This window comes from Zingiber officinale, chromosome 5B (genome assembly GCF_018446385.1).
Source record: "Zingiber officinale cultivar Zhangliang chromosome 5B, Zo_v1.1, whole genome shotgun sequence".
Taxonomy (NCBI): Eukaryota; Viridiplantae; Streptophyta; class Magnoliopsida; order Zingiberales; family Zingiberaceae; genus Zingiber; species Zingiber officinale.
Window position 1 is genome coordinate 59,415,950 of NC_055995.1, and position 10,684 is coordinate 59,426,633.

The 10,684-nt window shown below is 37.2% G+C and overlaps 1 protein-coding gene across 1 annotated transcript; it reads left to right on the top strand.

Annotated features, from left to right (window-relative positions):
• The first annotated feature begins 7,326 nt into the window (after positions 1-7,326).
• LOC121984428 (ninja-family protein 6-like) lies at positions 7,327-10,133 on the top strand. Its single transcript, XM_042537352.1, has 2 exons — positions 7,327-8,434; positions 9,655-10,133. Exons 1-2 carry the CDS (start codon positions 7,801-7,803, stop codon positions 10,050-10,052), a joined length of 1,032 nt encoding a protein of 343 aa, XP_042393286.1. The 5' UTR covers positions 7,327-7,800; the 3' UTR covers positions 10,053-10,133.
• The last annotated feature ends 551 nt before the right edge of the window (positions 10,134-10,684 follow it).

Here is a 10,684-nt window from a genome sequence, read left to right on the forward strand (position 1 = left end):
TTCAATAATAAGTGTTATTGGAGAAATAACCTTATTAGATTTTTCAAGAATTTTTAGAAACTTTTTTGAATTTAAACGGAGTTCGTATGACACGTTTAAGGGGATAGCACTATTAGGCGTGGGGAAAGCCTATTTAGAATACCCTTAAATGGGAGTTGATTGAGGAATTAACTTAGGGTTTAATTGATTTAAACCTAAGTATAAAAGAAAACTAATCTTATTCCTCTTCTAACTTCGTCGATTTCCATCTTCTTCCCTCGATCCCTAACGCCCTCCACCTTCTCCCGATCCTCTCCTTCTCCACCTCACCGTCGACTCTCCTTTCACTCTCGGGAGCTCAATCCATTGTCGGGCATTGACGCCAACCACCACGAGACGCCGACGCTGCCAGGTATTGATGTCGCCGACCTTTTTCCCCACCACAAGCGAGAGCTCCGATGCCCTTCCGCTTTCCCTGCCACTCCTTCTTCTAGATCTAAGTCGCCGCTTCTGCATGGGCTGGTTGTATTGGCCAAGAGTAAGGATCCAAGCCCTAGCTTTGATTGGTAGATGTTGCCATCCTTGACCAGTAGCCATTGGCCACTCCTCCCTCGACGATGGTCTTGACCAGAGGTTGACAGATGTGACGGCTAGCCATAGGCTCCACCTTCCCGAGCCCTGGCTCTGATCTCCATCACAGCTAGATGTAGCTAGATCTTAGCCACAGGTGGATGTGGTCTCTATCGGCAGTAAGATCAAGCATCGCCTGAATCTCAACTCAGTGGCCTCGTCGATTGTCGTGAGCTACCACCGGAAGAGGTAGGTACTGTTAGATTGAGTATAACCTAAAGATGATCAGATTTATGGGTGATTGATCTACACTTATTTGTTAATTTTGGATTGATTTGGAATGTATGAATCATACTAAGTGCGGATTGTGGATGATTTACATAAAGGGCAGTAGCTTCATGGTTGCTCCGACTAGGATTTTCTGACTACCACTTCTTCGGCTACAAGGTGATAGAAGGATACTCAAATTTGGGTAAGTTGTGGTTTGATTCATACATGAATGTATATTTAAATTGGAATGGTATAGTTGTTAACTAGTTGTTATGGATAATAAGTGGATATTGATTAGTTTAAAGGATGAATGATTTAGTTGTGGATTAATTGATTTGAATTGAGCTACATATTGGGTTGTGGAATGATAAGAGGGTTTGGATTGAGTTAAACCTAACAGGATTAATGGGATTGGTTAACTACCAAATTTGGGGCTAATAATTAAAATGGAATTAATGTATAGATTCCTAATCAGATTAGTGTTAAGTTAGCTATTTGATTCATGATGGATTTAGCTAACTAGTTCATACTTGACTAGTTATATCATGCATTATGTGATTTGCAGGACTTTGATTCGAGACGAGCATCCCGACGTGGGATTTATTTTAGCATGATCAACAGATAAAGGTGGGTATTTCTTCCTTGGCCTCTTTAGTTCTTTGAACTTAATGCATGGTTATTTTTTATAAATGGATTAGGTTACTTTATCTTAAATATATTCGTATTGTTATCCTATTTGATACTTGTGCTTGACCTTTAAGATGATCTATTTATTTCAGATACAGTCTTAACTTTTGGATATCTATACTCTGTTATATATATTTACATGTAGAATATGTATGGTAGAGGATATCTTGTAGAATGAGTTAACATGTTGATTATACATTTGATGTTGAGTTACACATGATTAGTTTGTGTTGTAGGAGTCACCTGGTTGATTGTCCATTTGCATATTGTATGTGTACACATGTCTGGTGTTTTCTATTAGAGGAACCATGTTGATTGTAACTATGTTGTGTGTACACGTGTCTGATATGTACTATTGGAGGAATCATGTCAATAATGTCTATGTTGATGATCTTATGTGACTGGTGTGATTTAGAGGTATCATGTTGATTTTACCTATATTGTAGGATGCAAATGTGTATGTTGTGTATGTGTCTGGTGTTACTACTTATTATGTTTGTTGTTTAGTAAACACTAGCTGGATCTACTCATACCTATAGATATAGGTGTTAGATGGATCATTGTACTAGAGGTATTTATGATGGATTGAGGTGTTGCATTGATGGTGACTGTGTTTGTATCATGATTATTTACAACATGCCCATCATTGCACTACATGCTGATAACCCAAGTCTCCCTTGTGGTGTGAGAGAATTGTCAGTTATATTTATAGCTGCTCATTCGGCCACTGTAGGAGAGTGGTAGCTAGGAATGGAGCTAATCTTGTCGTGCTCACTTGGTCACTCAATGTTATACTCTGTCAGCCTCGGGCCCTCATGAGTAGTGGTATCTGGAGGGTACAGTTGGCAGGGGGGCTAGAGATGTGAGTAGTCAGGAACCCTGATGCTATGTAGCTAGATAGCTACTTAGCGAACTTTCTACCTCGACCACTTTATAGTGGTATCTGGAGGGTAGTACAGTTGTCACGAACCCAAGCTTCTCAGTCATACAGGGGTCATGGTGTCTGAAGAGGTGGCGAGGGTGACCATGTGGCATACATGCACATTTGCATATGATGCACGGTGCATCTTGTGGAGATATATTTACATGCATGTCTAGTAGATACTAGCTATATGTGATTGTGATATGTTGCATTTGTTTGAGCTATGATAGTTGCATATAGTTGTCATATTATATACATGTCATTTATTATACATGTATATGTTGTGGTTTATATTGCTAAGGTGTTACGAGTAGATATGTTGTTGTTCCCGGTGAGTGTACCGATCATTATACAATTTATGTCGATTTCAGATTGGGTATATGTTTATCATTATGTCAGTATGGTATGTGCGTTTCATATGTCAGTTATGATTATGTATGGTTATTATGTCAGATATATTTAGGTATATTGATTATGATAGTATGATCATGTTCTTATTTCCCTACAGAGACTGTATATTTTGATTTCTATGTATGTTTTTATATAGACCATGCACTATTCTGTCTATTACCCGCTGAGTGACCCGCACTCATCATACCGTTTGTACCTTTATGTTTCCAAGTAGCAGGTCGAGGATTGTGGAGTCGCTTAGAGTATCCTCTCTTCCGGTTCTTACGTCACATCCGAGCAGGGACATCTCAACTATTTTTGAGACCTTAGGCAGGAAAAAAAAGTAAGCCTTAATTTTAAAAAAAAAAATAAATATTAAAAATCTTATTAGTTGTAGCAAAAGGTGAAATTCACCACCCTGTCAATCCACATAGGCGGCCCCATGACCATCTATGAGAAGGTAAATCGGGAAACTGTAGTTGACCACTGCGGGGATAACATTTTTCTTGACTTTGTTGAGATTTGATCCCTTCCCCACCCACAATAGTCAAACTCAACCATGCCCGGGGCGACATTTAATTTTATTAGTAAAATTTAAAAGGACAATTTCATAAATTGTTAATGATTATTTTTACAATTAGAAACAGTGCTCAATTAAGTCATATAGCAATAACTTTATCTTGTGTCAATGTCAGTTTATGTTAACTGATTTGGCAACGAGTAATAAATTATTATAATACTATTAATATACATTTTAATTATTATTTTTAAAAAAATTATCAATCAATTTTAACTTTGATAAAGGAAGGTCTTAACTTAATAAAATTATTGTCATGTAACCTAAAGGTAATAGGTTTGAGTAGTGATATAGTCACTACGTATAAGATACCCTTCCTCTGGATCTCACATTGGCGAGAGCTTCATGAACCAAACTATCTTTTTATCAATTCTAACTTCGATAAATTATCAATCAAATTTATTTAGCTAAAAATATTTAGCTATTAAACATCAATGACGAATTATTAAAAATAAAAGAGTACCTCATGGAAGAGTAAGGACACAATAATAATAGTATAAAAATTGATAACAAAGGAGAAGAAAGAAAGGACAATAAAATTTAGTGAAATGATAGTACAATATTAAATATGTTTTTGACTTCCAAAAGTATTTTTATAAGATAATATCAATTAAGTATAATCAATAAATATTTTTAATTTATTAACCAAACTTAATTTTGATTAGTAAATTAAATTTTATTAGTAAAAAATTTAAAATTATGAATTAAATTTTAATTAAAAATAAAAATAAATTCACAACCAAATCTAACTTTAACAGTAAAAAATTAAAATTATCAATTAAATCTATCACGAGTAATAAAAATAATTAAATTTAACTTTAATCTATAAAAAAAATTAAAAAGTATTGGTTAAATATAAAAAATTAAAAATTATTGATCAAATATAATTTGGCTATGAAAATAAAATTAATAATAAAAATAAATCCAGTAAATTTTATTTTAGCTATAATTTTAAATGTTTAATATTCAAACTCTTATATTTTTAAACTTTTATATATATATATATAGACTCTAATATAATTGGGGCCTTAGACATAAGCCTTAATGGCCTATGCCTTGAGTCGGCCATGCATCCGAGGACTGTTTCTGATTTTGTTCTGCTTTATTTGCATTAGGTATTTGGTGGACTTTGTGTTGTATAAATTCGACTTTGTTTTGGAGTTTGCTATGTGGAGTTTGTATTTGCTTTTGTTGTGGTTGTGTAAAGTCTAGCTGACTAGCAGCATTTGTTTTTAGTTTGTATGGGCTTTCCTTTCATTTTTCGCTATACTTTTAGTACAGCCGTGTGGGCTGTTTATTATACAATTGGGTGGTTGTGATCATTTTGTCCAACCGAGTGGGCTATGTATATAACTGCGTGGTTATGTATGTTCCAGCTGTGTGAGCTGATGATTATAGCCTGTGAGTAGCCATGTGACAATGTGTATATACTTCATATTATCACAGTTACAGGGAAATTGTTGTCTATTTGTCGGGTAAGGACTCCTCTGAGACATGATACTCTCATATTGGGAGGAGCTTACGCAGTGTATATAAGACTGTATTGACGTTGAGTACATTTGGAAGCCAAGTAATGGAAGGGTTGTTATCATTAGTGTCACTCGAAGGAGATTTTGAGGATGAAGCCCTAATAAATCTATCATAGAAATAGAACTAAATGTGCATTACAAATTTCCTAAGTAAAAATGAAAACTAAGTGTTAAGAGTTTCTGTTTTTTTTTTCTAGTTGGCACGAAATAGTTAGCCTAGGTCGAAATATCTACTTTCGACCATGTCAATGTTGTCTATTGCAAGTACGAAAATGGATATATTAAGCGAAGAGGAAGATGAAATTATCCAGTACAAGTCCAATAATGGTGTTTACTTGGCAAAGTCATGCTACAAGGAACTTGTGAGCACCACGAGGTGATGACAGCAACATCATCAAGTGGACTAAGCGTACTTGGAAACTGATTTGGTAGTGTAGTGGCGATTAAAAAACCTTGGGCTTTCTTCGGAAGACATTGAATAATGGACTCTTCGCTAATCTAGAGAGAATTGAAAGAGGAATTAATGGACTGGAACAAAAGCTGTGTAAACTATCCTCAACAGTACATGTGATCAAAGATCGTTTGGACACCAAGAAAATATGGAATGATATAGATTGAGTGGCTTAGATCAGTTATTTTATCAAATAAGTTTAAGTAGTTTGATTCGGGTTTGACTCGTATGTAATGTTTATTTTTTAAAAAAATAAAAATTGAATTGATCGATTAGACAAATACATCACTATAGAAGTCGTTCTTAATTTAATCTACTGAACCGACTGGTCCAGTGCAATTATTAGAACACTGCAAGCAACATGAACCTTGAATGAAAAGGAGTGCCCACTATACCTCAACCTTTCAACGTCTTCGAGACGAATGATTCTTGATGAATCACATAATGATATATTATCTATATGGGGCCCTTTTTGATATGTTAGACAGATTGATTTGAATACTTTTTAAAAATATATTTTATTACATCTTTTTAAAGATTAAATAAATCTTTTTATTCTAATTAAATTTTACTTTTCTAAAAGATAATATTATTAGAAGATTCATAAAAATAAAAGTGAAATGATTTTTTAAAAAGATAATTTAGTTTGAAATATTAAAATTTCAACTCAAAATTCATCAATTTCTAAAATTATATTTTAACAAAATTCATAAATAATCTGTTTCGATTCAAATAAATTGAACAACTAGATTTTTAGGAAATTCCTTGATAATCCATCTTAAATGAAAAAGATAGATAAGGTGGGTTCAAATTATCAAGAATAACTTTAATTATGTCATTATGAGTTAATTGTATCATCAAATTATAAGTAATCTAATATTATTTAGTTAAATAATACTCATTAAAAAAATTTAAAAATAAATTTTTTTATTAACCTCATAATTATTTAAAATCTCTTACTTATAAGATAATTACATTTTGGATTTTGGATTATTGTTGATGATGTTACATTAATCGCTCGTTACTTGAACAAATTAATTAAATAACATAATTTTTTTGATAGATAATTAAAATTATTAATAATAAATTTTAATCAAATATGTCTTTAGGATGAGGGGAAGGAAAAAAAAGTATATACTACGCCAAATAAGAAAGACAATTAAAGATGAGGTTATTAGGGCGTTCATATTCCCATTAATGTGTGAATATGTTAATACTGTTTTATTTTTTTTAATTTATAGATATTAACGTGTTGATATTATAATTGCACTAAAAATATCCATGTTGATATTAACACTCCAAATATTGGGATGGGCTTTAGTTGGATGTGCCGGTTTTAATCAGCATTTGATGGATGTGGTCTCGCCAAATAACTCCTCAGAGAATTAACGGCTGAGATTGGTTGCGGGGATGCATCAAAGGCAGGGTTGATGCGTCCACGTGCCCGGATCGAGCGGATGGATGGCATGCGCCAGAATCCAGATGACGTCAGCGAATATAACGCGACCCCGGCAGGCCTAAACCAGCGGAGATCTGCCCTCCTCATCGCGCGATGCCGACGTCGCTTTCCGGCTCTTCGAGGTCCGACACGTATGCCGAAGGCGCAACTTGGCACTGGGCGCCAAGCTGTCGCAAGGTCGCTGTCGGAGACCACGTGGCGAAAGACGCGGCGCCTCACGCGTCGCTTCGCCTTTACGATGTCGCGCAAGTGGGGAGAGGCGGACACGCGACTTGCTTTCTTTCGCGGATCCCGTCTTTTGCGGGGCCCGCAAACGGGTCCTACGCGCTGGGTCGAGCACGTGGCCAGCTCGCCAGAGCCCGCGCCGTCACGAGTGCCTACCGGGTGGCGGAGGACACGTGCCGGTGGAAGGTTCATGGGCCCGCAGGCTCGACGGACACCTGCCCGATAGATTGCCCAATGAGGGGGCGGAAGAATCGCGCCGCTTGTTTCGCGACGACGCAGCCTGCGGCGACTACCGAAACGTGCCCGCCGTGGGGTGTCCGAGGTAGACACGTGTCGCACCTCAACCCCCTCCTTCCTTCCCTTTCTTCTCCTCTTGTGCACTTCTTTTGTTCGCCTTCTCGTTTATCGCTAATGGCGTCCTCTGTCGTTGTCCCCGTAATAATGGAATTCTGAACGTTGTATTTATCAGTTCCACTCAAAGGAGGCAAGGTCTTTCTTTTCGGTTTCTTCGCGCCCCGCGGATCTTATTTTTCGCGCGTTTTCCATGTCTATTTATCAGAAGATCTTAATCAAACTCGAATCCAGCGAGCCGGTGTTGGTAAAAAAATTTGAATTTAGATCAAATTTCATTTTTTGGTGGAGTTTTGGTAGTTTCATCGTTTATTAGATTTCTTCGGTTTTGGATCTCTTGGTGGTGGAGGACGAGGAAGGGAGACGGAGAAAGGGCGGCGGCGATTAGGTATGGAGAAGTCCCCGAGAGATCTTTTGCGGAGATTCGTGGGTAATGGCGTCGGAGAAGAGCCAACGGAGATGGTGGAAGGGGACTCCGACGAGATCGAGCTCAGCCTCGGGCTCTCCCTCGGCGGGTGCTTCGGCGCAGAACGCAAAGGGAAAAAGCTGGTCCGCTCCACCTCCGTCGCTTCCTTCTTGACGCTGCCGAAGGAGCCTGAGTTCCCTGCCGTCCCCGTTGCCGCCTTGACGAGGACGAGCTCTCTGCCCTCGGAGACGGAGGAGGATCTGAGGAAGCGGAAGCAGATGCAGAGCTTGAAGCGATTGGAGGCGAAGAGGAAGAGATTGGAGAGGAAAAATTCCATCCGGTCGCCGAAGCCAGGGCTGCCCGGGGAGAAACATGATGAAGATGCCGTTGGAGCTAAAGTTTCAACGGTAGCGGCAGGGGCGGCTCACGGCATGGTTAACCATGGCCACCTTGGATTGACCTGCGCAAAAGGTGGCGTTGCTCCACCTGACCAACCAACATGGCTGGTCGGACTGCCTCCGAGAAAACTGACAACTGCTTCCATATCACAGGGTTCTAGTTGCTCTCAGGGCAGCTGCGCCAGCATCGCGACCAATTCAGAATCCCCGGCAACACATGGTATTGAAGAACAATTATGTCATTGTTTCGTTTCGTTTCTGTTTCAATCACTGACAGCAAAGCTTTTACATATGCCTTAATAAATCGGCTTCCTTATTTATAGTGTAAACCAATTTAGATACCAATTAGTAATCTTTTCCACCAAGCAATGCTGATGTCTTCAACCAAACAAGGAAAAAAAATGCTAATGTATTCATGTTCTAAACGTCTTAGGTTGAAGATTTAGGCAGAATCAGGGCACCAAACAACCCTGATACTGAGATTTTTTCTGCTATCTGTAATGCTTAGAAGTTCTTAATTACTATCTAAGAATAGTTGGGAGTAATTTCAGTGCATGATGAGTGATCAAATATATGTTATCATGATTTGGGCATGATTAAAGAGGAGCAGTATATTTTGTTGGTTCAACAGCATTGTACAAACTTCTATTTAGCTATGACATCTATTACCCAACAATAAAAGCATTATTTAGGTAGGTGGTCTATGTACCAAACCACTAGGTCTTACACAACTTGATAATGATAAGGTAGAGATGGTGCATCAAAGCATCAAGTTATCATATATGATCTTCAATTATTTATTTATTTATTTTTGCTTGTTCTCAAATCTCAACCTTCGGGGTTGATCGACTCTTCTGTGATCCATATAGTTCAATCTTGATAGAGATTCTATGTAGTAGACCTCCAAATAATTGAGGTAATTATGGTTCAAGTATAATAATGTCTAGCCATCGCGCACACGCGTTGCGTGTTTAATATAATGCATTAATACGCATAAATTATATAAAATGAATATTTACTGTCAAGTAATTAAACAACATTATTCAATGCTAGTAGAAATTAGGTTATGCATCTAGGATTTGAGAATGATAAGAAGTTGAAATTACTTATAGTGTGAAAAGAAAAAAAAAGGGATATTACCATAACTTAATTTTGGGCTTCACCAAATCAATTGAGAAATTAATTGAGAGTTCGTTATTAAAGGGTCCATATTCTTAATTAAATAGTAAGATGATGATAGTATATGATTTTGTACTTTTCACTTGAGTTGTACATAGATCTTCGACTAATTGTTATAGTTTTAGTTATATATTAGTCTAGTGATCTAACATTTATTTTAATCACAATGATTTCCTTGAACATGTATTTATTTTAACTAGCGAATGAAAATTCAAAGTTAAAATTTGTCTCTTTTTAATTCTCAAATGTATTCTTTGACAGGATTGAACTCCATGATCCCCTTAGCAAACAGTCACACTAAGAACGATGAAACTGTTATGAATCCTCCGATTTCCTGGGGTGGAAAAACTATGCTTAATCCTGGAAGAGAAGGCAGGGCACAACCAATGCTGGTCACTGCAAGATCAAATGGAGTGAAGGAGCTGGAGAAGAAGATGATCGAAACGATGCCCTTCGTATCAACAAAGGGCAACGGCCCTAATGGGCATAGGATACAAGGTTTCCTGTACAAGTACAGGAAGGGGGAAGAGGTGAGAATAGTGTGCGTATGCCACGGCAGCTTCCTCACCCCTGCAGAGTTCGTTGAGCATGCAGGTGGCCTCGACGTTGCCAATCCTCTCCGGCACATTGTGGTCAGTCCTTCTCCTTTCACCTTGTGACATGTAACTACTCTATTCTCAAAAATGATAACAGAGTTGGATGTTTCGCATGGTAAATATTTTTGAGCTTTAGCTTCATAACTCAAGTCAACACAAATTTTCCTTGACTTAATGTGTGGGGACAAATGAATTTATAGGTCACATTGATACGCTTATAGCTATTACTTTTTTCGAGCATGCACACTCAATCATTTGGCATAAGAACGCTCTTAAATAGATTGAATCTATTGGGTTGTCAGCAATCCAGTGTCGAGACCATTCAGTCTGATAGTAGTAAAAGAAAACCCCTCTTATTTCTGATTTTAAAGTTAGTTTTTCATAATCATGCTGTTATGACTGTTGAAATTTGTGATGGAAGCAGTTTTGAGTTCGTTTAATCCAATTGTAACCAAATTTCTTGAAATTTATGTTGGTTATAAATTGTTCATGGATGGAGCATTTCAGAATGTAGGAGATATACTGGGTTGCATTTGTACAAGTTGTGTGATACATTTTCAGAGAGCTTACACAAGTTTTTTTATTAAAACTTTTTTTGTCATCCTGAGGAGTTAGGAAAGGTTTGAGATGTAATTATAGAAAGTGTGAATAGTAATTTTATTTAGTTTTATTGTATTTTTACTCTCATATTTTTT

Bases quoted from the DNA above. Each gene is read 5' to 3' on its own strand.
- LOC121984428 (XM_042537352.1), top strand. From the start codon at position 7,801: ATGGAGAAGTCCCCGAGAGATCTTTTGCGGAGATTCGTGGGTAATGGC. The intron at 8,435-9,654 runs GTATTGAAGAAC...ATTCTTTGACAG, and splicing joins AGAATCCCCGGCAACACATG to GATTGAACTCCATGATCCCC.